This window comes from Diceros bicornis, chromosome 4, assembly GCF_020826845.1.
Source record: "Diceros bicornis minor isolate mBicDic1 chromosome 4, mDicBic1.mat.cur, whole genome shotgun sequence".
Taxonomy (NCBI): domain Eukaryota; kingdom Metazoa; phylum Chordata; class Mammalia; order Perissodactyla; family Rhinocerotidae; genus Diceros; species Diceros bicornis.
Window position 1 is genome coordinate 99,837,736 of NC_080743.1, and position 27,986 is coordinate 99,865,721.

Here is a 27,986-nt window from a genome sequence, read left to right on the forward strand (position 1 = left end):
TTACTGGGGCGGGGCGTGCGGTCTCCTCGCCACTAAGATCTCGTCAGAGGGAGGCTCCGGAGCCTTCCAATGCGGGACCGGGGCGAACACTAGTTCTCCCAATCGGCGTGCGGCGCTGGCAATTCAAACTGTCAGCGGGTTGGAAAGGCAGAGAGAGCGGAAGAGGGAGCAAAAGACGTATTCGGTGACAGGGACCCCAAGGCGACTGAGCCCAAAAAGCGACCTCTGCCCCGCCCTACCACCACGGCCGCCCGGGGAGAGAACTGAGGGGACCGCGGGGGCTCGAGGGAGACCTGAGGGGAGGGGAGCGTGAGGAAAACCGCGCGAGAGCCGGCACGCTGAGGGCCGGGGGCGCCGGGGAGCAGCGAAGCGGGGCCGCGAGCCAGCAGGGCAGAGGACCGGGCCGGGAGGGCCGAGGAGAAGCAGGGCTCGTCCCGGCGGGAAAGCTGAGGGGAGCCTGAATCCCGGAGGGCAGGCGTGGGTGGGCACGCGCAGCCGCGATCCGAGATTGGAATTGGAGCGCTCCGAGGGAGGGGCCTGCGAGAGCAGCAGCCTTAAATACGAGGCTGCGGGGTAGAAGCCAGGGAATCGCTGACCGGGCGGAGCTCAAGAGTGGAGGTTCCTTCAGGCGGGAGAAAGGGAAAGCTGCGGGGAAGTTCCCGAGGCCCCAGGCAGCCTGCCTCCTCCCCGCTTCAAACGCCACTCCCTTCGCCTAAAGGGAAAAAGAAAGCCACATTTGCTGCCTGCCCCCTGTTCTTAATAAATAATACTTTTACCCTCCCACGGGAAAACAGAAAAGAACTCATTTCCTTCCCAATTTTAGGGCTTTAGAAAAACTCGGAGCCTCGCCATTTGATTTTTAGCCTGGGGAAAACCCAACTGGGAAAAGTACTGCTCTCATTTCCTTTTTCAAATTCCCGCACCGCCTCCTTCCCGGACGCCATGTCCACCAGCAGTTGTAGTTTCAAAGACCGGTGCGTGTCCATCCTGTGTTGCAAATTCTGTAAACAAGTGCTCAGCTCTAGGGGAATGAAGGCTGTCTTGCTGGCTGATACTGAAATAGACCTTTTCTCTACAGACATCCCTCCTACCAAGTAAGTCATGCTAGTGGCGGCAACGGTAGCCTTTAACTAAATGGGAAAAGTGCACGGCTTGGACCTCTGGGAGTCAACGAGGAGGTTATCATTTTCGTGTTCCAGCCACTCCCAGCAGTCTGATGATCCCCTTGGCGTATAACTAAGTGGGCAGACTGTCTGGACAAAGTCTGTGGCTTAGCCAGAGTGGTCAGTCCTGATGTAATGCTTCTAGTTCAATTATAGTCGTGTGACCGCAACCCTCAGTTGGATCCCTGGCGCTGTGCCCTACCCAGCCATCCTATCTCACTAGATCAAGGCCGTGACTTAGACTCTAGGTAAACTCAGGCAAGATTTTCTGAACTGTTGGAGAGGAGAGGCCATGTAAGTTTTTCGGTTTTATCCGTAAAGTTTTACACCAAAAAAATTTATAGTTTTCTACCATTGTTTGCAATTGGCATGCTGAATCGGATCTATTGTCCATCTAATTCAGTATTCTTTTCTCAAAATCTCTCTTTTTCTGAATGAGAGAGACTTAAATAGATTTTTATGAGATGAAATACTTAGCCCTAAAATAATCTTCATCTCCCATAAAGCCTATTTTGGATATTATGCATTCGTTTCCATAGTTAAATCCTTTTAAATTCCATGTTGTGGTGTAGAGTCCTTAAGAATTTGCTTCCTATTTGGAAAAAGAGTCATTTTATTTGACTCAAATATACCTTTTTCTTGCTCTAAAAGGTACCTTCTCTTTTCATAGTCAGCATATATGTACCCTTACATGATTGTCAAGATTTAGCTCCTTATTGAAACTTTATCATGAAGCTGAAAGAGTAATTATCCAAAATATGGGTGGACAACTGTTCTATGGACACAGGGGCAGAGGAGGCAGGCTGAGTCATAATACTTTAAAATGAATTTCATAATAATGATAGAAACTTTAAAAATGTTTTAAGTATACTCAGAGCTGTGGACTCTTCCTCCTTTGAAATCTTTTCTGAATTGGTTTAAGTGTAGTCATGCCAAGGGGCAAAGCCAAAGGCTCTCATTTATTGCAAAGATAAATGGTTAATATTTTAAGTACCTCTGAGTGTGTGTGTATGTGTGTGTGTGTGTGTCTGTGTTGCAAGAAGAAGAAGCACTAGACAATAAACCTAGAACCTACTATTGCAAGTCTGATTTGTTGTTTACTGCTTTTTTTTTTTAGTAGCACATACACACACAAATTTTAAATATTAACCTATTCACCTTTGCAATAGCTGTGGTAAGTAGTAAGTCATAAGGAAGGCTCGGGTATGTGATTTATGAGAGGTTAAACCAGAGTCTAGAATGGAATCAGATCTTTCCTATTGTCTACTCTTCCTTGCAGGGGTTATAATGGTGATGGATTAATGTGCTAAGATGTGTGTGAACCAATGAACGCGTGAGGTTTTTTAAATGGAAGGTTTGTCATATTTATGGTGAGCTCACGAATATTAACTGACTCTTACAAAATATACTGTAGTTCTACTTTAGAGTCTCTTTCAGTTCTTTGGGTCTACAAAATTCATGCTAAATCACAATCAAAAGTACATTTGAGGGCAAGGATATGGAAAAATTGGAACCTTTGTGCACTGTCGATGGGAATGTAAAATGGTACTGCTGCTATGGAAAATAGCATGGCAGTTCCTCAAAAAATTGAAAATAGAATTAGCATATGATCCAGGAATCCCACTTCTGGATATATATCCAAAAGAATTCAATATAGGATCTACAAGAGATATTCACCCACCAAGAAGTGGAAGCAGCCCCAATGTCCATCAGCAGATGAATGAATAAGCAAAATGTGGTATGTGCATAAAATGAAATATTATTCAGCCTTAAAAAGGAAGGATATCCTGTCACATGCTACAACATAGATGGACCCTGAGGACATTATCCTAAGTGAAATAAGGCAGTCACAAAAAGACAAATACCTTATGATTCCACTTATATGTGGTATCTGAAGTAGTCGAATTTCATAGAAACAGAAAGTAGAATGGTGGTTTCCAAAGGCTGGGGAAAGAGGGAAATGGGGAATTGTTAAATGGGTGTAGAGTTTCAGTTTTGCAGGAAGGAGAAGGTCTGGAGATTCGTTGCACAACAACGTGAACACACAACACTTCTGAACTGTACACTTAAAGATGGTCATTAGTAAGTTTTATGTTATGTGTTTTTTACAACAATTTTTTTAAAAGCACGTTTGACTATCTCTATACTTTTCCCTCTCCAGTGCAGTAGACTTCATTGGACGATGCTATTTCACTGAAATCTGCAAGTGTAAACTGAAGGACATCGCATGTTTAAAATGGTAATTTGTGGCAATATGCTAGCTAGCGCTGGGTTTGGGAGATGGATGTTGACACCAAAGCACAGAGAAAGGTTCAGTGGGCTGTATCGAGCTCTGGTTATAACCCATGCAATGAGCCATTGAAAAACCATTTGTTACTTAGAGCTATTTTTTAAATGGGTCTTATGACACTTTACATTTGTATATGATTTTACAATCTTTCAAAGTGCATTGACAAATATCCGCTTTAATGTTCAGACAAAGGCAATGTAGTTTAGGGGAAAAAAAACTTGGATTTACAGTCATAAAAATCGGGTTTGAGCTCTGGCCCTGCCCTTGCTCTCTGTGTGATCTTGAGTAAACTCCTTACACCTCTAAACCTCTGAACCTCTGTTTTTTAATTTCTATCATAAGAAGTTCTTGTCTTCTTATGATAGAAATTAAAATATATTTTTTGTTTATCTTATAGAGTTGTGAAGATTAAATGAATTATGAATGTTAAAGGGCTTGATAAACTATAAATTACGACACAGATGAAAGCTATTACTATTATCTTTTTGTGTGTGTGTGTGAGGAAGACTAGCCTGAGCTAACATCCGATGCCAGTCCTCCTCTTTTTGCTGAGCAAGATTGGCCCTGGGTTAACATCCCTGCCCATCTTCCTCTACTTTATGTGGGACGTTGCCACAGCATGGCTTGACAAGTGGTGCATCAGTGCACGCCCGGGGTCTGAACCTGCGAACCCCGGGCCACCTTAGTGGAGCTCGTGCACTTCACCACCACGCCACCAGGCTGGCCCCCTACTATTATCTTTTGAGAGGTTGACAGATTTGAGTGTTATTAGTCCCATTTTAGAGAGAAGAAAGTTGAGATTTTCTCATTTAAATAGGGTTTGGATTATAAATTATAATCCCAATAATTTAAATTAGCAAACTCTTCTCGTGTGCTAATGACTAAATCATTTCATTCATTCAAACTATGTATTGAGGTCCTTATATGTGCTAGTCATTGTTATAGGGGCTGGAAACGCAGCAATAAATAAGAGAAAATAACTAGCCTTTGAACATTATATCCTAGTAGAAAGACAGTCAATCAATCAATAAGATATTTAAATAAATAAGATATTGAATAGAGTGGGAAGTGCACCAAAGGAAATAATAATAATAAGTGATAGAGAATAATAATGGGGCCAGCCCGGTGGCATAGTGGTTAAGTGCACGCGTTCTGCTGCTAGTGGCCCAGGTTCGGATCCCCGACGTGCACCGATGCACCGCTGGTCAGGCCATGCTGTGGCTGCATCCCACATAAAACGGAGGAAGATGGGCACGGATGTTAGCCCAGGGCCAGTCTTCCTCAGCAAAAAGAGGAGGATTGGCATGGATGTTAGCTCAGGGCTGATCTTCCTCACAAAAAATAAATAAATAAAAGAATAATAGAGGTTGGGAGAGTGGGTAGGAGCTATTTTAGATAGCATGGTCAGGGAAGCCTTCTCATGAGAAGGTAACATTGGAGTTGAATCCTAAAAGATGAGAAGGAGACAGAGGAAGAACGTTCCAGGCAGAGGGAATAGCAAGTGCAGAGAACACAAGGTGAGAAGAAACTTAACATGTTTCTTCTTAAGGAATAACATGTTTAAACTTAAGGAATAAAAAGATGATGGCCAGTGTGGCTGAGACATTGTGAGCATTGGGGGAGGGTAGTATAAGTAGATTGGAGATGTAGTAAGAACCCAGATAATCTAGAGCGGCATTGTTTAATAGAAATATGCAAGCCACATGTGTAATTTAAAATGTTCTAGTAACCGCATTTTAAAAAATAAAAAGAAACAGGTGAAATTAATTTTAATCATGTATTTTATTTAACCCAATATATCCAAAATATTATCGTGTCAACATGTAACTAACATAAAAAATTATTATATTTTTTAAAGATTTTATTTATTTATTTTTTTCCCCCCAAAGCCCCAGTAGATATTTGTATGTCATAGCTGCACATCCTTCTAGTTGCTGTATGTGGGACTCGGCCTCAGCATGGCTGGAGAAGCGGTGCCTCGGTTCACGCCTGGGATCCGAACCCTGGCCACCAGCAGCGGAGCGCGCGCACTTAACTGCGAAGCCACAGGGCCGGCCACATAAAAAATTATTAATGAAATATTTTACATTCTCTTTTTAACTCTTAGTCTTTGAAATGTGGTGTATGCTTTATACTTACAGCACATTGCAGTTCATGCTAGCTGAATTTCAAGTGCTCAATAACCACATTTTAGATAGCGCAGATCTAGACCTTGGTATGAAAGGTTTTTTTATTTTCATTTTTGGCCAATGAGAAGCCATTGAAGGAAGCAAAATGGTCTGATGTGTCCCTACTGGAAAGTTAGCTCCAGGGGCCGGCCCCATGGCATAGTGATTAAGTGCGCGTGCTCTGCTGCTGGCAGCCCGGGTTCGGATCCCAGGTGCGCACCGATGCACCACTCCTCAGGCCATGCTGTGGTGGCGTCCCATATAAAGTGGAGGAAGATGGGCGTGGATGTTAGCCCAGGGCCAGTCTCCCTCAGCAAAAGACAAAAAAAAAAGAGGAGGATTGGCATGGATGTTAGCTCAGGGCCCATCTGCCTCACACACACACAAAAATTTAGCTCCATAAGAACAAGGACCTTGTCCGCTGCTGTATTCCTAGCACCTGGAACAGTACCTGACACATAGTAGATGCTCAATAAACATTAGTTGGATGAGTGAATGAATGGTTGAATGAATATGGGTGGTAATTAAAGCCATAGAATTTACACTTGCAATATAGTCTTATAAATAACTGTCAGTTCTAGTCCAAGAACAAGTTTCGCTTTCATTTGTTTACCTTTCAGGCAGATTATGATTAGGAGACATTGTAGGTGGGCTGGTTCCTTTTATAGTATTTTTTATAGGGCCTCACAAAAAATGACTGACTCCTACATCTCACAGGGTGGGAATAAGCTATAATAAGAATTTTTATGACTCAAGGTATAAGCAGTTCATATTGTCATTTTTTTTTTTTTAAGTGCCACCTTAAACATTCCCTGGATGTTCACCTATTTAGTAGTGACTATATTGGCAAAAAATCTGTGGAAGAGTGAGGTACTTAGGCGGATAATCCTGAAGACAATAAAAACTTCTGCAACTTTCTCTAGAGGCTGTGGATTTGCTTTATTTCTGAATTCCTTCAAAAACACTGAAACTAAAATTAGAGCAGCCCAGCTTGTGTTTGGTTTACAGGGGCTCATGCTGTCTTCCTACTCCTCCATCTGTTGAAGCAGTTTTTAGGTGCTAGCATGGAACTAGAACATATAAGAACCCAACTTGCCACAGTCCTGGGGATGGCAAAAACCTTTTATCCACAGATCTGAGTTTATTTAATATGTGTTGTCTATACAGCACATCAATTTTGCATGCTTTACAGAACAAATCACAACCTTATGGCATCTAAAAGCTAGCTTCTGAAGGAAGAATGCATAAAATAATACTAGCAAAGAAATGGAGAATGTGTTAGTATTATTTCACTTAACTAAGACAATTTTCCCACTTGACAGTAGAAGTGTAACTGTTATTAGAGTAACTCCCATCCCAAAGATGCTAGCAATGGAAGTTGTTAGGAGGAAATGAGGTCTTTATATGGTCTATCTATTTATATTAGCATATAAAAATGCTTACATGGCCAGGTATTACATTGTAGCTAGGTATTACGTGGTACCTAATAATATTTACCTTTTTTTTTTAGTGGGAACATTGTAGGTTATCATGTGATAGTTCCATGTTGTTCCTGCCTTCTTTCCTGCAACAACGGACACTTCTGGATGTTTCACAGCCAGGCAGTTTATGATATTAACAGACTAGACTCTACCGGTAAGCAACAATTGACTCAGACATTCCTCTAACATTTGTCTATCAATACCTGAGTTAAACTCCCAATAGATTATTTCAGGATTCCCTCTGAGACCTTCTTACCTGGGTTGGATCTGCTAGAGTGAAACTTCAGTCCTTTTATCCCAAATATTCACTTTTGGAAACTACTAGCAAAAATTCTTTGCCATTTTTATGTTCATCGTTGTATTTAAGTGCCTCAAACTTGGCTAGATTTCTTGGCCTTCTTAAATTAATACTTTAATTGCTCTAAATTGCTGCCTTGATACATATTATAACTCCAGAGAATTTTGGAAGATTTTAGATTTGATAGTCAATTGTGTGTGTGTGTGTGTGTGTGTGTGTGTGTGTATGTGTAAGAAAGGTGGGGAAAGGAGGCTGGGGGTGTGGGGAGTTGCGAGGGAGGATGACTAGGTAACCTCTGTATTTGGTGATATTGCTTCAGAATAAAAATAGACATTTTGATATCTATATTAATTATGATGGACTTTTGGTCAAGGGAAATATTTAATACCAATATGTTGTACTAATTATTTAGTAGGAAAATAAACAACCAATTCTTAAAGGATATTTACATAATACATTTTATATTGTCTGGAGCCATTCAGTTTTGTTACAGGACTCATGTTCTCAATGTCTGATATCTATTTACACAACAGACCAAGTTGACTTTTCTTTTTGTGAGGGAGATCAGCCCTGAGCTAACATCGATGCTAATCCTCCTCTTTTTGCTGGGGAAGACCGGCTCTGAGCTAACATCTATTGCCAATCCTCTTCCTTTTTTTTTTTTCCCCAAAGCCCCAGTCGATAGTTGTATGTCATAGTTGCACATCCTTCTAGTTGCTGTATGTGGGACGTGGCCTCAGCATGGCCGGAGAAGCGGTGCGTCGATGCGCGCCCAGGATCCAAACCCAGGCTGCCAGTAGCGGAGCGCACACTTAACCGCTAAGTCACGGGGCCCGCCCCCAAGTTGACTTTTTTTTAAGATTTTATTTATTTATTTTTCCCCCCAAAGCCCCAGTAGATAGTTGTATGTCATAGCTGCACATCCTTCTAGTTGCTGTATGTGGGACGCAGCCTCAGCATGGCTGGAGAAGCGGTGCCTCTGTGCGCGCCCGGGATCCGAACCCCGGGCCGCCAGCAGCGGAGCGTGCGCACGTAACCGCTAAGCCGCCGCGCCGGCCCCCAAGTTGACTTTTAATGGGACTTTTATAGTGGGACCTAAAGTTTACTGAACTTTAGTTTACAGAACAAGTTTGAAGAACTTGATAATCCAAGTGGGCACTAACACTCTCAGGTTTTTAAATGTGTGTTTTAGTCTTCTTTAGAACTTAAAATATATTCCTTTTTTAAAAGTATGATTTGCCTTCACAAACTAAAAGTTCATGAATTTGTAAGCTAGGTTGTCAGGTTCTTTAAACTCTCCAATTATGCTTGGGTTTTTTTAGACTCTGAATTTTTTTATCACCTGGCATTCAACTGTGGCTCTTAACCCATCATTTGGGGGGTCTTTTTTTTTTTTTTTTTTTGGTGAGGAAGATTAGCCCTGAGCTAACATCTGTTGCCAATCCTCCTCTTTTTGCTGAGGAAGATTGGCCCTGGGCTAACATCCATGCCCATCTTCCTCTACTTTATATGTGGGATGCCTGCCACAGCATGGCTTGATAAGTGGTGCATAGGTCCACGCTGGGGATCCGAACCTGTGAACCCCAGGCTGCCGAAGCAGAGCACGCCAACTTAACCACTATGCCACCGGGCTGGCCCTATCTGGGGGTCTTAAGTTAAGACTCTAGTATGTTAAGAAGGCCATTTTTGAGCAAGGACTTATCTGAACTCCCCTAAGGGAGAGATAGGCTCCTAATTTAGGCCTCCAGTTTTATATTTGTGTTGCTCATGGGACACATTAAAGGAAGTTTCTGCTTTGATACTATTTTTCCTGCTTCATAGAATTCAAAACACAGGGTGGAGATTTTTCAATTTTGATTTACTTTTTAATATTGGTCAATTTTTCAAAGATAAAAGCCCAGCATTCTTCCATTTGCATTGAATCTAATCCATGAGAAACAGATGTATCACAGGATTTCCTTCCTCCCTTCTTAACAGAGAAAGGAAGGTGCTGCTTTTGTCAGATCCAATCTCTTAGTTTATTTTTTCTCCTTTGAACCAATTGTGCCGAGCTACTCACGTCTCTGAGTATTGACTCCAAGAATATCAAACTTCTCCTTTGTAACCCTAATATTGTGATTTAAAGCAAGGTTTTCTAGATGCTTGGTATAAAACAGGGTTTCTCATGATATTGGAATCAACAGCATCAAAGGAATACATACACAAGCTTTACAAAACTCTAGAATGTTTAGACTGAAAGGGCCCCAAGAAGTCTATGTTCTAGGCTAGCCTTCACTTCTAGACCTGATTTCCCGAAACTTTCCTGAGGAGGCTTGGGAAACCTCAGTTCATATTCCCTGGGATTGGCAAATGTCCTCAAAGGCAAATTGACTTCAACACTCCCTTCAACGTCGTGGGTTCTAATTGTCCGTTAGATTTTGGCCTAGTAGTTCCTTACTATCCTGTCAACTCTTCAATGCCATATTACCAGAAGCAGAACACCATTCATTCTTGAGGAAAAAATATTTTTTATTATAAACAATTCAAGCACACAAAAAATTACAGAAAATGATATGTTAGACATCTTTATCTACACCAGTATCAAATAGATGCTAACTTCTTGCCTGATTAGATTCCAGTATCTCAACCAAGGGAGACAGTTGATGGTTTCCACTGTTTCTTCTTTTTTTTGTCTTTTCTCCTGAAAGCCCCAGTACATAGTTGTGTCTCTAGTTGTAGGTCCTTCTAGTTCTTCTATGTGGGACACCGCCTCAGCATGGCTTGAGGAGCGGTGAGTAAGTCCGTGTCCATGATCCAAACCGGTGAACCCTGGACCACTGAAGCAGAACGTGCAAACTTAACCACTATGCCACTGGGCCGGCCCCTCCACTGTTTCAACAATGCAGCAGTGCACATCCTTGTACGTGTCTCCTTGGGCACCTGTACAAAATGGGCAGTTAGAGGAAAGGATGAAGATGGGACATATTTGCAATGTATAGATATATATATATATATTTTTTTAATTCACACAAAGGAATACTCTAAAGAAATAAAAAGAAATGAGCTAAATGAGCTAAGCCTACATATATGGACATAGGACATAGGTAAATCCCAAAAACATAATGATGAATGAAAAAAAGCAAATTAGAAAAGATATATATAGTATAGTACCTTACTGTAAAAAAGTTAAATACACAACACAATAATATATATTGTCTGTGGTTGCATACATTTGTAGTAAAAGTGGTAAAAACCTCCATGGTGTACTTAGAGTGGTAGAAATTGGATTCAAACCAAATCTCCACACCCTGGCTCATGCTGTTCCACCATGTGTATAGAGTGGACATCCAGAGTTGCTGAGTCCTCCTCGTGCCCACATAGATGACTGGACAGCTTGAGATTTGTTTTCTTGTTGGACTTCATTGGCTCTCCTAGAGGTCAATTAATAATGGTATTTTTTTTTTAAATTTAGTGCTTTCAAGTTGTAATGTAGTACATGCCCAGAATAAACCATCTCGTTATCCTCTACCGTATATGTGGTCTTGTGCTATATACCAGTGCAAGATTCCTCAATATGAAATCTGACTGTCCTTTCACCGTAAGGTTTTAGATTGTTGTTTTAATTATTATATTGACAGCTAAACCTGTTCCTAAAGTTTACAGTTCTACCTTGACAGCCTCTAGCCTAAAATCCACCTATATCAAGGATTACTGTTCATATTATAACTGGTTCCAAAACTTGGCTTTTTTTAATCAGAAAAAAGGCACCAGCTGCTTCCATGCTTGTTGAGGGGATTAGGAGACTTATTCAGGTCTTTTCTCTGCACCCTCCAAAGAGACACTTAATCTAAAAGGATCCTGTGTCATCTCCAATCTTAAAAATCATTAAAATAGATTTGAAAATTATCAGTGTAAAGTGATTATGGCATTATGGAGCTGGAGGGAGGGTTTGAGTAAATGGACCCCTGAGATCCTTTTGAGTTCTAAGAGTCTAGAATTCAAGCCCTTGTTTAAAAGGCTTAAAGGATGTTTATGTTCTAGATGAATAATACTAGATAATTTGATTTGTGGTACATTCTTAAATAGCTTTTTTCTTTACTGCTGACATTATGGTTTAATATCAGAATGTTAACATATAAGGTTTCATGTATCATGTTCTGAGTTTTAACAGTAGTCAGCACCAAACAATTCTATTTGACAAGGAAGTATCTGGCTTTTATTTTCAGGTGCAAACTTCCTACTTTGGGGCAACTTGCCAGAGATAGAAGAGAATACAGATGAAGACGTGTTAGATATCTCAGCAGAGGAGTGTATTAGATGAATGGAATTATGAAATATATGATATTCAAACTTTTTCCTACTTAACATATATGTTAATAGATCAACTTTAAAATTGTTAGTAAGGATTTGCCAGTGATTTCTTTCTTTGGAAAACAAAAATGGGGCATTTGTTGATTTATTTATTTGCTGTCTCAAATTAATTACCTGAGTTTAATTTGAGCCAATGTAGTTCTTTTCTTTTACTTCTACTTCTTCCTCTCTCTCCGTCCCTCTGCCCAGTATAGATATTCTTAAATTCAGATAGAAGAAGATTCTTTCACGTATCACTCAGCTATCTCCCAATCTAGGGGAGTTTTTCTTACAATTAGATGCCAGATATCATTAATTTTACATTCGTGAATAAGAGGCATTAGTACCCACATATATGTCAACCATACGTATATCCATGCATAAATCCATGCATATAACCAAGCATACATATGTGAAGTTCAAGTGGGAATTAAAGCTTAACAGGAGATTTTAGACAACAGGCTGTTAGTTTCCATGGGTACTGATTATCATATATTATATTGGTGATAACTACTTTAATATGGAGCAAGATTTTATGAATCAGTAAATAGAAAAAATTAAAACTTTAAAATGTATAGAGGAATCCTCTTGATTCCTCAGCATGATGTTAGATAAATGAATTTGTTGGAAAATTATCAATATATACTCTTTAACAATATTATTTATTTACATTCTTCTTAAGTCATATGGATATTGTATTATGAAAGCCAGATAAACTAAACCTCCATCTTTAAGTTATCCCATTCTCTAGGATGTTCTCTGTAAGTAGCAAATTTCAGATGAGTAGTCTTGGTCCCAACCCTTAAATAGAAAAAAATAAAAAGACTAAAGTGGTTTTCTTAAGCCATTGTACATTATAAAGAGTTTTTTTCTTTTTAAAGCTACATTCAGAGCCACACAGGAATTGGAAATTGGGATCGTGTTGGATTCTGGTTTTATGTAAAGCTAAAATCAATGTAGCACCTCAGCTAATATCTCAGCTGTAGGCATTTTGTCAATAGTGATACCAAAGCCAACTGAGGTGTAGTTTTGTAAATAAAATTTGTGTTCTAAAAATGACCAGCCTTCCTTTAATTTTTTATTGTACCCACGTTTTTTACCTAAAAATATGAAAGTGTAGAATTAAGAGCTATCGTTTATTGAGTGCTTACCATGTGCCAGACACTATTCTAAGTGCTTTACATATTTAATTCGCTAATTCCACACAACAAACCTGTGAGGTAAGTACCATTATTATTCCTTTTTTGCTGATAAGACAGGTGAGGCATAGAGAGCTTAAGTAGCTTGTCCAAGATCACATAATTGGTCAGAGGTGTGGCCAGATTCAAACTCAGACAGACAGACTGACTCCAGAGCTCCTGCTCTTAATCTTTATGCTGTACCCCCTGAGCACCTTCAGATGTGAATCAGCTATGATTTGATTTAGCCAGGACACATGCTGCGTAACTAACTACCTTGTTATGTACCTGAGGTAAGGGCCGAAGTGAATGATTTCAAGGTTGAACAAACTCATACTGGGTCTTGGGGTAAAAGTGACCTGTGGGTATTGACAGAATCATTTGCTACAAACCAAAATAAAAGATGCTTCAGGAAATGCTCTTACTAGTACCTGGAAAACTTTTCCAAAAGTCTTTCACACTGATCATCAGCACTGACAGAAGTTCACCAAAAAAAGCAAAGGGATGAGTGTGGGACAGTTTGCTTTGGGATTTGGAGTTTTTTTCTTTAACCTCTCTTAAAGGCTTTCTGGAACAAGGTGGCATAATGGATAAGATAAAAAAAATAAATTGATACTACACTGTATACTTCTTCAGTGACTTGTTCAATTAGAAAAGAAAAGTTTGAGAGTAGGGAATGTGGCAAGTTTAAAATTCAACAGAGTTCATCCGGTTTCTGTTCTGCTTGTGACTTCAAAGGCTATGGTTGACTGAGGGGCTCTTTGAAGAGCCAAAGCAAGACAGAGGTGCACTGATTGAAGTAAGCTCCAAATATGATTCTGCTCCAGCTGGAGAATATTTCAAATTACTCAGCTACCTTCTGGCTAACTGGGTTATGGGGAGGCCAATTCTAAGCTGAAAATGGATTAATAATGTTTTATCTAGAGAAATATATTCATGACACTTTTTTAATAAAAGCAAATTACATGCACTCTGGTAAGACCAAAAGCAGAATCACATATGTGGATTTAGCATACACTTTCTAGTCCCAGCATAATTCTAGGCCTGAAATCTAGTATGCTTTTGTCCTCTTCTAATATTTGATTCAATTCGGCAAACCTGGATGGTGCTCGTATGGTGTGGCAAGATTTGCACAACAACGGGCTCACACTTGCCTTCATGGAGTATGCAGTGAGTTGGGAAGAGGATTGAACCCTACGAGTCTATCTAATGCGTTGGGCTAGGTGATTTCACAAAGGCATGCTTGAAGTTCAATGACACCATAGATGAAATAACAATCATTCTGGGTAGTAGGAGAGAGTGAGAGTTGAGAAAGCTACAGAGAAGAAATGATACTTGAGCCAGGCTTTGAAGCACAGTTAGAGGTTTGCCAGCTGGGATGAGAGTTTTGGGCAGAGAGAATAATGTAAACAAATAGACCAGAGTTTAAAAGTATCTGGCTTATTTTTATTGGTAAATTATAAGTGGTCCCCTAAACCTTCCAAGATATGTGATAAGAATTAATTAAAAGATGAAGCTAACAAGGAAGGTTATGAAGAATATTCTATGCCATTGTAAGTTTAGATTTACTCCAGTAGCAATGTGGAGGTATTGAGGCTTTTAAGCAGGAGAGTAAAATGATCAGCTTTAGGACGATAGCTCTGATAGTAGAGTGAAATCAAGGTTAGTTTGCCTAGTGTTCTTTCTTTAATGCACTTAACACTTGACCATGGAAATTACATTTATTGCCTTTGCCCTAAGAACATATATAGGTCTTTGAGTTCCCTGAATTTCTTGTCTTTCATGGAACATCTGGCCTGCTGTGGGGCACTGCCTTTTTTTCCCTCTTCCGTCTTGTCATTCCTGAAGTTCAAGGAAGTGGAAGTGAGTCATCAGCTCACCCACTATGGCTTTTTTTTTGCTCCTTTATCTTTTTCCTCAAGTCAGTTTCTCAACCTCAAGCTCAGGCTCTGTTGAGGCATCTTGGGTGGGGGCTAATCTTAAAGCTTTAGTATTTTGAATAGTCCCTGGCTTGGAAAACCAGGGAAAACTATTTAAATATTACTAATCTAGGGAGAACTGCTCTTTTGACCTCTGAGTCACATATGACTGATAAAGAATAATCTGTATTGCTCTTCTTTGGTGAGATGGAAGTGACCATAACACATAAATCATAATATATAAAACAACTAAGTAATTAGGACATAAATGGGGAGTGGGGAAAGGTAGGAGAGGATGTGGATCAAATAGTCTTGCTTCAGTGGAGAATTACTCATTGAAGGCTTTCCCTATTTTAACATTCTTGCTTATAAAAGGAAATAGTTTCCTTTTCTGCCTTTTTTTTTTTTTAACTTTAAAAGCAGCCTAAACCATAGTTTCTTTCTTGCCTGGTATTGAGAGTATGCCAAAACTACCCTAAACTGCACAGATGGAAAAAATTAGTCTATGTCTGTGGTACCTCTGGGGTTGAATATTTTTAGTACTTAAGTCTTGAGCTAAAGATTCTTTCTTCTAAGACTCGCATAGAATCATTTTATTGTCATCCGATGGATAAACTTACTGAGATAAATATTAATAATATCATGTGTTTGTATATCCCTTTATAGTTTATTGTGAGCTCTCATATACACCTTAATTTCATCCTCAGAATAACCTTGGGAGTTATTCCTGTTTTACAAATTAAAAAAGAAAACCCTAGTCCCAACACCCAGAGAGTTATAAGAATTTAAACTTGAATGTGAGTCTTCTCATCTTCATTTAGGGTTCTTTCCTACCGCCCTAACCTACCTTAAACCAGAGGTCTATTTTTCCCTCACTAGCTATAAAACTTCGAACAAATTCTCTTTCACTTTCAGCCTCAAATCCTAGCTACTTTCATTAATTAATCCATTCAACAAATATTTATTGAGTGCCTACTGTGGGCAAAATAGAAGCTGAGGATACAGAACTGAATAAGACAACGTCTCTGCTTTCATGTGGAGCTAACATTCTGTTGAGGAGGAGGAAGAAAGTGAGCTAACATTTGTTGAGGATTTATTGTACACCATGAAGACCCTGTGAATAGCAGCGGAGTGTTGTCTGATACAGCGCGGGAAGGTGAGAGGATGGTGCAAAAAGACCCAGCAGGGCTCCGCTCTGCTCTCCACAGGGTCGCTGGGAGTTGAAATTGACTCCAAGGCACTAACAACAACAAACTGTATGCCAGGCACTGTTCTAAGGGCTTTACATGTAACCACCCTAAGACGTGGATCCTATTTTTATCCTCACCACACACAGTTCAGGAAACTGAGGTGTAGAGAGGTTAAAGAACTTGTCCAACATCACATAGCTAGTAAATGACACCACTCTAAGATTTGGAGGGGCCAGAATTAATTAGCTTAATGACTGTGTTTCCTTTGTATTTTTCAGTGTTGTTGTCTTTCATCTAAAGTCAAGTTGTCCATTAGCAATCTTCCTGTCCACATCTTTCCCTATTAGACCTTGGTTGATTTTTGTCTTAAATTAAGATGTGATGGGCCTGCCCTGTGGCGCAAGCTGTTAAGTGCATGCTCTCTGCTTCGGCGGCCCAGGGTTCCCAGGTTCAGATCCCGGACACGCACCCACGCACCGCGTGTCACACCATGCTGTGGCAGCATCCCATATAAAGTAGAGGAAGATGGGCACAGATGATAGCTCAGGGCCAGTCTTCCTCGGCAAAAAAAAAGAGGAGGATCAGCATTGGATGTTAGCTCAGGGCTGATCTTCCTCACCAAAAATAATAAAAAAGATGTGACAACAGTGTCTCTCTTTTCTAAGTCTTTAGCTAAAGACTTAAGTACTAAGGGAGATTTGGCATACCTGTAAATGATAAGAATGCTAGTCTTATGCACTTGGGAGAAAGAAAAAACTATGCAAAACTTTTAATTTCCAGCTTTGCTGTACTTCTATCTGGAAACAAAGTCTTTTTTACTAGTCCAGATTTTTATCTTACAAGACACAAAAGTTCACTAAAGAGTATATAGCAGTTTTGTAAACTTTTTATATGTCTCAAATATTACATAATAAAAAAGTGAATTAAATGACCACCTTTTGCAAATTAGTCTCAGGCTCCCTTATAAGCTTGTATTTAAAATCTATTTATGTGAAATTTCAGAAGCAGTCTTGCCTCAGATCAGCACTACTGAATCTTCATAAGAAGACTATGTATTTATTATGAGGGGAGCAAAAACACGTATCAACTCCACATTCAAATTTTGTCTTTTGAAACTTATAGAAGAATGAGTTGTCAAATATCTAAAGATTAATTGGATCTGCTAAATATAGGCACCATCGAAGTTTGCCCACCAGAATGCATTTCTATACCTCCATTCACACAACCCACTTCCTCTGGAAAGAGGCCCATGGTAAGAGTAGGCATATGGGAATGATTCACTTGAGAAAAGCTGTACCCAGAATATCAAAATGGTTTGCTTTCTGTCTCTATATCCTTGCCATAATTTTTCTACCCAAAGGAACCACCTGCTATTATGGCTGTGACACCTGAAAAGCTTTCTTTATATTGCAGGAGATTGCTCATGCGTGGGTGGATTTTCAGGCTGTTCAGTGGTATTTTTAAAAATGGTTTCTTGGGAGAAATATTCTCAGAGACTGGAACATTGCCTTGTCTTATCAAAATTGTTCTGTAGCCTTGTTCACAAATACCTTAAAACATTGAGCTACAGATGGAAGTCAGTAGAAGACATACTGAGCTAATTTCCTTTGCATAATGTTACCCAGAGAAATCAAGCTGTCAGTGTCCTGAAGAACAAACCATCAAAGAGAGAGGGTGGCCAAAGCCATGGAAAGCAGGAAAGACTGAAGAGCTTGCCCTTCAAGAACTTCTTCCCATCCTCCCAAATTCGTCTTTTTAATTAAAATGTATTACCAAAAAAAAGACCCAATGTGTTTGACTTGAGATGGTTGTGCAGTGATAATAAAGATGGCAGGTACTAGGCTGAAAAAAATCTTGAATTCTAAATCTTTCCTGATACTTCCAGGATATATTCATACAGGGGAATGGCAGAAACAGGGTTTTAGGCATACAGACTGGCATACTCTAGGCTAACTAGAGACAGTCATCTCTAAATTATACCTTTCCTTTATCAAACTTTAGTTCAATTGTTTAACAAATATTTAATGAACATATGTGCATGCATTATTTTAAGTGCTAGTGAACAAAACATTTTTAAAAATTCTTCCTTCTGTGCCTTTCAGCAGTGTGTAGGCTAAAAAGCTAAAAACTACATTTCCCAGACTTTCTTGTAGCTAGAAGTTCAGACATAATTTACTTTTTTAGTGTGTGTGTGTGAGGACGATCAGCCCTGAGCTAACATCTGTTGCCAATCCTCCTCTTTTTGCTGAGGAAGATTGGCCCTGGGATAACATTCGTGCCCATCTTCCTCTACTCTGTACGGAATGCCACCACAGCATGGCTTGACAAGCGGTGCGTTGGTCCACGCCTGGGGTTCTGAACCCGTGAACCCTGGGCCACCAAAGCAGAGTGTGTGAGCTTAGCTGCTACACCACCGGGCTGGCCCCCAGACGTAATTTACTTTTGGCCAGTCATATGCACTTGCACAAGTCTTGAATTCAGAACTAACTTCAGTGGGGAGAAGGTGATGACAGCACGTTAGTTATCCATTTTACTAGTGTAAAATGACTGTGGTATGGCTCTGCAGCCAACAGATCTTGTAGTGACTTCCTGAATCCAAGATCATGGCTAAGGTGGTGTGTTTCTGGAGCTAGAAAGTGGTTGATGGCTTCCTGATCCTTAGCTTCTAGATTATGGCAAAAGTAGCAGTTCCTCTCACAGGCCAGTTCTGCAGTATTATTCTGGGAGTCATTCCTGGAGGCCTAGCCTAGAGCCTGCCCCTACAGCCCTCTAAAGGTTTTCAAGCCCTAACTTCACTGACATTTCAATCATCTGTTGCTGTGTAATGAGCACCCCCAGTACTTAGGTTGGCTGGGCACTTCTACTCTCACCTGGGTTCACATGTGTGGTTGCATTTAGCTGTCAGCTAGACTAAGCTGGAAGGCTGGATGGCCTCCCTCCCAAGTCTGGGATCTTGGCAGCGATGCCTAAAAGTCTGAGCCCTCTCTCTTCACATGGTCTCTCATCATTCAGTAATCTAGCCTGAGCTGCTTTATATGACGGCTGCCTTCCAAGAGGGTGAAAATGGAAGCTGTAAAAGCCTCTTATGGCTAGGTCTGGGGGTCATACAAGATCACAGCTGCCTCATTCTATTGGTCAAAGTTCATCAGAGGACTGGCCCAGATTCAAGGGAAAGGAAAAATAGACTCCATTTCTTTTTGAGAGTTGTGGCAAAGTCACATTGCAAAAAGGTCTGTGGGATGGGAAGAATTGTTGTGGCATCAATCTACCACAACTGAGTTAAATCTCTTTCTGCTTCAAATGGCTAGAATGGCTTCTGTTATCTGCAGTTGGATTCTGACTGATAGAGAAAACAAGTAGAGAGACCAAATAGCAGGCTGCTGCAGTAGCCCAGGGAATAGAGAAGATCTGGGACATTTTTTGTTTTCTGGTGCTTATTTTGAAAGAGCTCACAGGACTCAGAAAGTGAGGAAGATGTCAAGGATAGAGTCAAGACCAGCTCTAAGGTTTTGGGGTGAATATTGGTGCCATTGACTGAGATGAGGAAGATGAAGTTCAGAGAGGAAATTAAAGAGTGTTTTTGAATATGCCTATTAGACATTATTCAGGAAGTTAGATATAGGATTCTGGAGTTTTGGGGAAGAGGTGTGGGCTACAGATATAAATCTGAGAGCTATTTGCATATAAAAATATTTGAAGACATGAGACATGATGCAATCAAGGGAGTAAGTGTAGGTAGAGAAGAGATTGAGCCTTGGAGCACAGCAATGTTGAAACATAGGGAAGATGAGTAGAATCCATTTTCATATATAGAGGAGATCCTGGAGACACTTGTTAACAATGTAGATTCCAGGGTCCTACTCGCATCAATTCTGATTCAGAGCACATAAGGACGCCTGGCACTCTGCATGGTTAACAAGCTCTTTAGGACATTCTGAAGTGGGTAACTTGGGAATACCCTTTGGAAAACACTGAAATAGACTACCATCGTCTAAGAAAACATTTTATGGGTCCTTAAGTTCAAGGATACTTCTTTTCTTTTTTCCCGCTTCCTCTCCTTGGTCATGCATTGAAGACTTGTAAGATGCTGAGAGGGGAGATTGGGCCTTCTCTTTTCTCTAATTGCCTTTTACAGGGTGGGTGAAAGTGAACCATGAACTCCTGCCAGGAAAAAAAGAGAGGGTATAGGCCTAAAAATAGTGTCTACCCCCCAAGAGAAGTATATTGTCTTTTAAATACCCAATCTGATGCCCAATGGTAACACTTTATGAAGCAAAACCAAGTGCAAGTCAATATTTTTGTCCCTTAATTATAAGTAGCATATGGTCCTTCCATATTTCAGGGAGTAAAGAGCAGTCATATTCTTCCCAATGTTTCATGGAAGATTTAGAGAAGATCAGATGAAAAGCAAATGCTTAGCAGCCTGCTGTAGCTTTTAGTCTCCTGTCTATCAAAATTAATGCTGATTAGGCCTCTCTAAAGGGAACATGCCCATCACTGTTTATACCATCACTGATACAAGACTGAATTCTTACCGACAGTGAACGTGTGTTTCTCAAATATAAAAATGTGAATATGTGAACATATTTCCACTTGGATCGAGTCTGGGACTGTGAATCAAATGTTGGTGGTGGTAAAATTACATGGGCATATGTTCCCTTTTGCAGGTCAGTGGTTGCGAGGGGGCCTGAAGCTGCAGGAGCATGTGCTGTGATAATGATTGCATTGATTAAGTGCCAGTTACTCCTGGACACTTTTCAAAGGCCTCTGCTGCAGAGTTGAAACTGGGCTTTCTGTCTGATATTAGATCAGATCTCCATAATCCTAGGTGATAAGCTAGTTTGGGATCTCTAGCAATTACTTGTGTCGTGCACTTTAATCAACAGCGTCTTACTATTACAACAAGCACCCACCATGAAGCATTACTCAGGCTCTGTTCCTTCAGCCCCGACCCTGCTCACATGAACCTGAGCTTCTGACCCATAGATGATTAAGTCACTCTAGTGAGCCATCCTCAGTGGGATAGGGATAGCCCTCCAGCCAGAACCAGGCCACAACCAAGTACTTGTCTGGAGGCATGATAGATCCTATTGACCCAGTCAGGGGTCAAGTTACCTGTCTCCTTGTTCCACTGGGTATCAATCTTCTGGCTGGCATCCAGCCAGCAATTAATTCTCCTATTTAGCACATGTTTCCATTAGCAAATACTTAGAAAGGGCTTATGCTTGCATATTGTCCCCCAGGAAATTCTTTCCAACAAAGTTTTGGATCTCATCACCATCATAGGATGATTTTGCCACCATCTTTGAAATAGCCAGCAAACTAGGATAGAACATGGATGGGCTAAGGTTGAGTTAAAAGTGTGACTAAGTCACCAACTTGCTGTGTGACCTTGGGCATCTTATTTCAAAGCAAGGGGGTTGAGAAATATGTTTTCTGAGATCCCTCCCAACTCTAGCATTCTATGGATTAATTTCATTTTTGCAGAGAGCTTCTTATTTTTTTGCCAGAGGCAATTGTGTTAGTTTGCTAGGGCTGTCTTAACAAAGTACCACAAACTGTGGGGGGCTTAAAGAACAGAAATCTATTGTCTCACAGTTCTTAGAGCTAGAAGTCTGAAATCAAGATGTTGGGGGGGTTGGTTCCTTCTGAGGGCTGAAGGAAGGATCTGTTCCAGGCCTCTCTCCTTGGCTTTTTGATAAACAGCCTCTTCATCTTCACATCATATTCTTCCTTTATGCCTGTCTGTCTTCAAATTTCCCCTTTTTATAAGAACACCAGTCATGTTGGATTAGGGCCCACACTAATGGCCTCATTTTAACTTGATTACCTCTATAAAGACCCTATCTCCAAATAAGGTCATATTCTGAGGTACTGGGGATTAGGATGTTAACATATGAATATTTGGGGGACACAATTCAACCCATAACAGCAATTAAATATCAACTGTAGGTAAGGAATAAAGAACAATGATTTTATTGATTGTAAGTCTCATGACTGACAGAGGCACAGTAGGCTAGCAAATAAGTATAGATTGTTGAATTTATTTTGTATACTCTGTTGGCTTAAACCTACGCTGATACTAATCTTTATCTCCACATATAGATTTTGTGTAAGAATCAACTCTGAATCCCATAAAGGGATTCCTGAAATCCTTAGCTTTGCCGTGCTTTACAGTGTTCTTTTATCTGTTTTTATAATTGAATGTGAAACTTCTTGAAAAACTCCTATGCCTATTTAACCAATTATTGCTCAAAGGAGCCCCATGGGGAACAAGTGGGTAGGTCATTATTTAATTAAATGACCCTGTTGAGGTTTGATTGAGTTTGGCCATCAGAGGATATAATTATGAGTGGAATATGCTCTTCTATGCTGAGCTGAGTCTCCTGGTCATATAATGCTATTCATTTATTAAGAAGAGAGAAGAGGAATTTGTTAGATTCTGCTGACTCACAGCAACACATTTGGCTTTAATGGAAATAAATGAGAGAGCTCACTCAATATGAACAAGGACAGATTGGAGTGGAACAGGATATTGTCTATAAAGAAACTGACAGAAGTCCAGATTTATCAGCAAAAGTACACCCTTCTCATCACTGGTCTCTTTTCAGAGCCTCTCTAGCCTGGAAATCCACTAGGTGGAGCAAAGGGCCAGGAATTAGCTGACCAGGGTGCTCACACTCAAATATGACCAGGACAGCAGCTCTTCCTTTTCCTCTACAAAACTTAGACAAAGGCTAGGGGAAAATTGGGTTTCTGAAACTGCTTAAGATCAAACGTTCCCTGCTCATTAAAATGGGTAGGAGCCCAAAGAATAAAGAAACTCAGATTTGCTGAGGTGGACAAGATTACTAAACACACAGGAGGCACACCCATCTTGGACTCTTTCCCCATGGCTTGGCTCGCATTACACATTTCCTTTCTGCTTTCATTGGTGGCAGATGGAATGTGGGGCAGACCTCTTACCCGGGCTCCTGTAGGCAAAAGATCCTATGCTTAGATCATCTCCTTTTTCTGCCTGTTCTAGCCATCCTAAAGTTCTGGTATCAACCTGGTTTCTATTTAAATATGTTCTCTCTGATTTTTGACCCTTGGATTCTAACACTTTCTTCCTTGGATTCCAATCTTGTCTTCTTTTCTGCACTTATGGGTTGGTTAGCTGAGCAGGGGCTGAGTGCTCGACTGGTTTTTATTTGAGGACTTTTAAGGTGTAAGGGGGCTATCCTCATTTCCCGATCAGGTTTTTGTCCCTTTTGCAAAGTAGACTCTGTGTGCCTTTGCATTCAAATTGCAGGCGTTAACTGTCCCGTGTCTCAGTCCAAATCTGCTACCAATGGAAGTTTTATTTATTTATTACAGTCATCTTTCCAGAACCACACCACACAAGTCCAAACACTTGCAGAGGGAAATGATGAAGGAGGTGAATTCCAAATCCAAAATTATTCTGTTTTTCATGGTTTTGACTCTATGGCAGGATAATTTATTAAGATATGAATTTCTTTGTCTTCTTCTTATATTTTCTCTTCCCCTTTCATCTAAAGAAGTTAGATAGGCCCTAAGCAATTTTTCACCTTAGAGATTTTCTTGCAGAATGATCTTGCTGTCTTTTTTGTGTGTGTGTGTGAGGAAGATCAGCCCTGAGCTAACATCCACTTGCTGTCTTTAGAAAAAACCTGAGCTCATTAAAGAGAATATTCCTGATGCCTTTGAAGGTAGCAGGAAAAGGGAAGGAGAAAATTTCCCAAGCATATAAAGAAGTTTGCAGTCTGGGGATGGGAGGGGGTAGGACTACACTCTGTGGCGGGAGAGTGTTGAACTGGGTCAGTGGACATCTCTGTGGTAACTAGTGTGGGCTGACAACTGGTGGGGTCCCTGCCAGGCTTAGTGCCAGGTAAGACCCTAGGACTTTGCATAACCCTTGGAGGGGGGAGCCCCAATAATGACTGAGATTACATTTTCTGCCAATAAAGCTGGATGGGCACTCAAAATTAGATTTGATTCAAAGAAAATAGAGAAGTGAGATATTTCTTTTACATCTGAGTTTGTTATCTAAGTTTCATATTGACTGCACTATAATTAGGAGGTCATTATGGAGGTCTGAGGTTATATAGGAGCAGTGTAGTATGGTGGCTAAGAGTCTGATCTCTGGAACCAGGGTGCCTGGGTTCAAATCTCAGCTCTGCCACTGACTAGGTGTGAATCCTTGGGCAAGTTATTCAGTCTTTCTCTACCACAATTTTCCCCCTCTATGACATGGAGATAGTAATAGTACCCACCTTACAAGGTTGTGGTTGCATCAAATCAAATAATATGTGCAAAGTGTTTAGAAAATCAGTGCCTGACATGCAGCAAAATTCAATGCATGTAAGCTATTATTCCTATAGACTTTTTGTGTCACTATTGTGGCTGTTGAAATTTTAATTAATTTTTAAAATATGTAATACCTACAAATGGTACAAAATCCAAAGTTTGAAAAAGGTATACAATGAAAAATCAGGGTGTACAATGAAACACTCGTTCCTAATTTCCCTTCCCAGATGCAGCCCATGTCACTGATTTCTGTATATCACACAAATGGAATTATTTACACATGTTTCTGTGCCTTTTCCCCCTTAGCACTACATTGTGGGGATTGTTCTTTAATAGCATCCCGGTATATGGACTTATTTAACCAGTCTTCTTCACGGACCTCTCAGTTTCTATTTTTTGTTCTCACAAATAATTCTGTAATAAATACCTTTATACCTACATCTTTAAGCATATATCTGGAATATCTGTGGGATAAATTCTTAGAAGTGGAATTACTGAATCCAAGGTTTTGTGCACTATAAAATTTGATAGATATTGTCAAACTGCCCTCCATACAGCAAATTGTACTCCTACCACCTTTGTGTGAAAATGCCAACAGTGGTGGTTGTTCACTTTTTTTGTTTCTCTGCCAATATGCTAAGTATCCTCTTGTAATTTTTATTTGCATTTATCTTGAGTGAGATTGAGCATATTTTTTATATTTCAAAAATCTCGTTTCTATTTCCTTTTTAAGAAACAGTCTATTATAAAATGGACTGTTCAGAAGTGAAAATAATACATCTACCAGTTTCACGAAGATCCTTCTAGTCTCGTCACCAGGAAAAAATATTTCTGCCATCACAAGCTGCCTGACAGTTCTATTATATGATACACTCTGAATTCTTTGTGGTTGTCCCTCATTTCCACTGCCCCAGTGCTAGAAGGAGAAGACATTCGTTTCCTTTAGTGCATTTGGTGGTGGAAGGCGCCCAGGGATCAATGGATGGAAGTGATAAGATGCTTCCTTGGATATGTTCCTAGTGGCTCTCACCTGCTCAGAGAATTTGGAGAAACCAAGAGCAAAAGAATTTGAATAAATCTTTTACATCCAAGACACCCCAGTGAAAGCATTCAGAGATGAGAGAAGGAGTATAATTAAATTTTACAAAATGTCTGAATAATTTTAAAAGTATTCTCTTACATTTTAAAGAACTGTTGTATTGTCTACAGTTTTTCTGTGAAAGTAACAGGGGAAATGAGACTGGATCAATCCGATGTCAGCAGTTTATCAAAAGAACCTCAGGGAAACCGTAAGCCCTGTTCTCTCTGCTGGTATCTGGGAAGGAAGAAACTCCAGAACTGCACAATCAGAGCTCAAATAAGCCAAGCAAGAGGGAAAAAAAATGATCTGAAAGAGCTGCTCTGTCTGACACACACTAGTTCTTTTCCAGAAAGGAAACATTGCTAACTAGGAAGCCATATCCAAATTTAGGGATTTAATTAATCTTTCATTTGAAAAGTACGATTGAGATCATCAGTATCTACTCTAAGGCCACCCTCTCTGCCACTCTAAGCATTAGCACAGCTGTGTGTATAATTTACCTAGAAAGTGAATTGTTATTCCAACCATAAGATGGGTAGAACCAAACATTTCAGGAATAATCTAGTTCATTTTACAGATGCAGGAATCTAAGATACAAGTCATCAAGTGGCTTCTCCAAGGCTACACTGTGGAGAGCAGGTACCATTGCTAAAATGGGAATGCAGACTCCTCACTGTAGTTTAGTATAGGGAGCTTTCCTTCAGTAAAACCAGCTATGTACTTATGCAAGGTTTCCATTTCAAATATATATTTACATATAAATCTGTATTAGTCTGCTCGGGCTGCTGCAACAAAATACCATAGACTGGGTGGCTTAAAAAACAGACATTTATTTCTCAATTCTGGAGGCTGGAAATTCAAGATCAAGGTGCTGGCAAATTCATTACCTGATGAGAGCTGTCTTCCTGGCTTGCAGACAGCCGCCTTCTTGCTGTGTCTTCACATGGTGGAAAGAGTTCTGGTGTCTCTTCCTCTTCTTATAAGGGCACTAATCCCATCATGAGGGCTCCACCCTTGTGACGTCATCTAAAGCTGATTACCTCCCAAAGGCTCCACCTTCAAATACCATTGCATTGTGGGTTAAGGCTTCAACATACAAATTGGGCAAGTGGTGGGGGGAGACACAATTGAGTCTGTAGCAATATATATGTATTTTTTGTTGTTACTTGCCTCTTCCCACCAGGAAGTAAGCTCCATGAGAGCAGGGACTTGATCTGTTCTGTTGACTGTAGTATTCCCAAATCTAAAACAGTGGCACATACTAAGCTACAACTATATTCAACATTTGTTGAATGCAGGGATTTATTGAGTGCTTACTATGGGCCAACCACTGTTCTAGGCACTTTACATTAACTCGTAGAATCCTTACAATAGCCTTATAAGATAGATACTAATGTTCTCTCAATTGATTCATGAGGCAACAGGCACAGAGAGGTTAAGTAGTTGCCCTGGTTTCACAGGAGGCAGAGCCAAGTTTTGAAATAAGGCAGCCTGGCTCCTTAGCCCATTTTCTCATCCGTTACACTATAAGCAGAGTATAATTTTCCCCCTAAAGCTACTAGGATGCCTATGGAGTCAAAAATTTGCATGAATTTAAAGTACAACGTTAGCTAATGGTTGACATTTAGCCTAATATTCCATAGTTTCTAGAAATGCTTCTGATTATAACATCTCAAGTTCTCTAATATAGAAACTGTTGTTCTGGTGGGGGCGGTGTTTCCATTGCACCATTGTTATCCAGGCTTATATTGTAGACGTGTACCATTGACTCCAGTCTTGTGCCTCAGGTAGCCAGGGAGAGGGGTTTCCTCCTACTCAGATTCTTCCCAACACAATCTTGTCATTGACCTAATTTTCCATTCTCAAGGTCTTTTCGTTGCTGTAAAAGTGATAATAAGGTTGCTGATGAAAAGTGAACTTGTGGCTGGGGTGGGTGCCAGTAGAGGGGATATTTAGAGTTGCACCAATAACAAAGCATGCCACAGCTGGGTTTTGAGATAAAATGTCATCTTGCTGGTAAGGATGGACATTCTGGGAAAATAACATAAGTTCCATGATTACTATGGGCTAGGGCATTTTCATATTTCGTGTTAAATAATTCTTACTCAACCTTGAGATGTGGATATGGAAAAGAAACTGAGGCCTCATAGCTGATAAGAGGAGGATCTGGGATTGAAACTAGGTCTATGTGAGGTTTTTGCTATTTCTACTGACCTATGCTGTCTTCTTTCCAGGAAGAGCACAATCCTCTAAAACAGTGAGATGGCAACCCACCTTGTCTGGTCACTCTTCTATCCACTTAAAGACAGAAATTGTGTGGCTGAAGCAGGAAGCATATTGTACCATTATCATGTCACAGTCTGAACAAAAAGTAACATTCACCAGTGTACCAGAGTCATATTTCTAACTACCCTCCAATTCCTTTCTGTGGCAGCTGCAGAGCCCCTTTCTCTCCCTGTCTCCTGGAATAGTTATTGGAGGTTTATTTTCACTTGAAATATATTAGTGATCAAAGTATACTTTCCCTTTTCTCTCTTTTTTAGAACAGCTTTATTGAGACAATTTACATACTATAAAGT

General features: G+C 40.2%; 1 protein-coding gene across 4 annotated transcripts; it reads left to right on the forward strand.

Moving 5' to 3' along the window:
- The first annotated feature begins 83 nt into the window (after nt 1–83).
- FAM72A (family with sequence similarity 72 member A) lies at nt 84–27,986 on the forward strand. Of its 4 annotated transcripts, none has more exons than XM_058540202.1 (4): nt 84–1,094; nt 3,325–3,402; nt 7,132–7,256; nt 27,642–27,986. In XM_058540202.1, the coding sequence occupies exons 1-4, from the start codon at nt 943–945 to the stop codon at nt 27,812–27,814; spliced, it is 528 nt and encodes a 175-aa protein (XP_058396185.1). In that variant the 5' UTR covers nt 84–942; the 3' UTR covers nt 27,815–27,986. The 4 variants fall into 4 exon arrangements, with proteins under 4 accessions (XP_058396185.1, XP_058396186.1, XP_058396187.1 ...); XM_058540203.1 differs by lacking the exon at nt 27,642–27,986 and adding an exon at nt 17,642–17,942; XM_058540204.1 differs by lacking the exon at nt 27,642–27,986 and adding an exon at nt 11,606–12,812.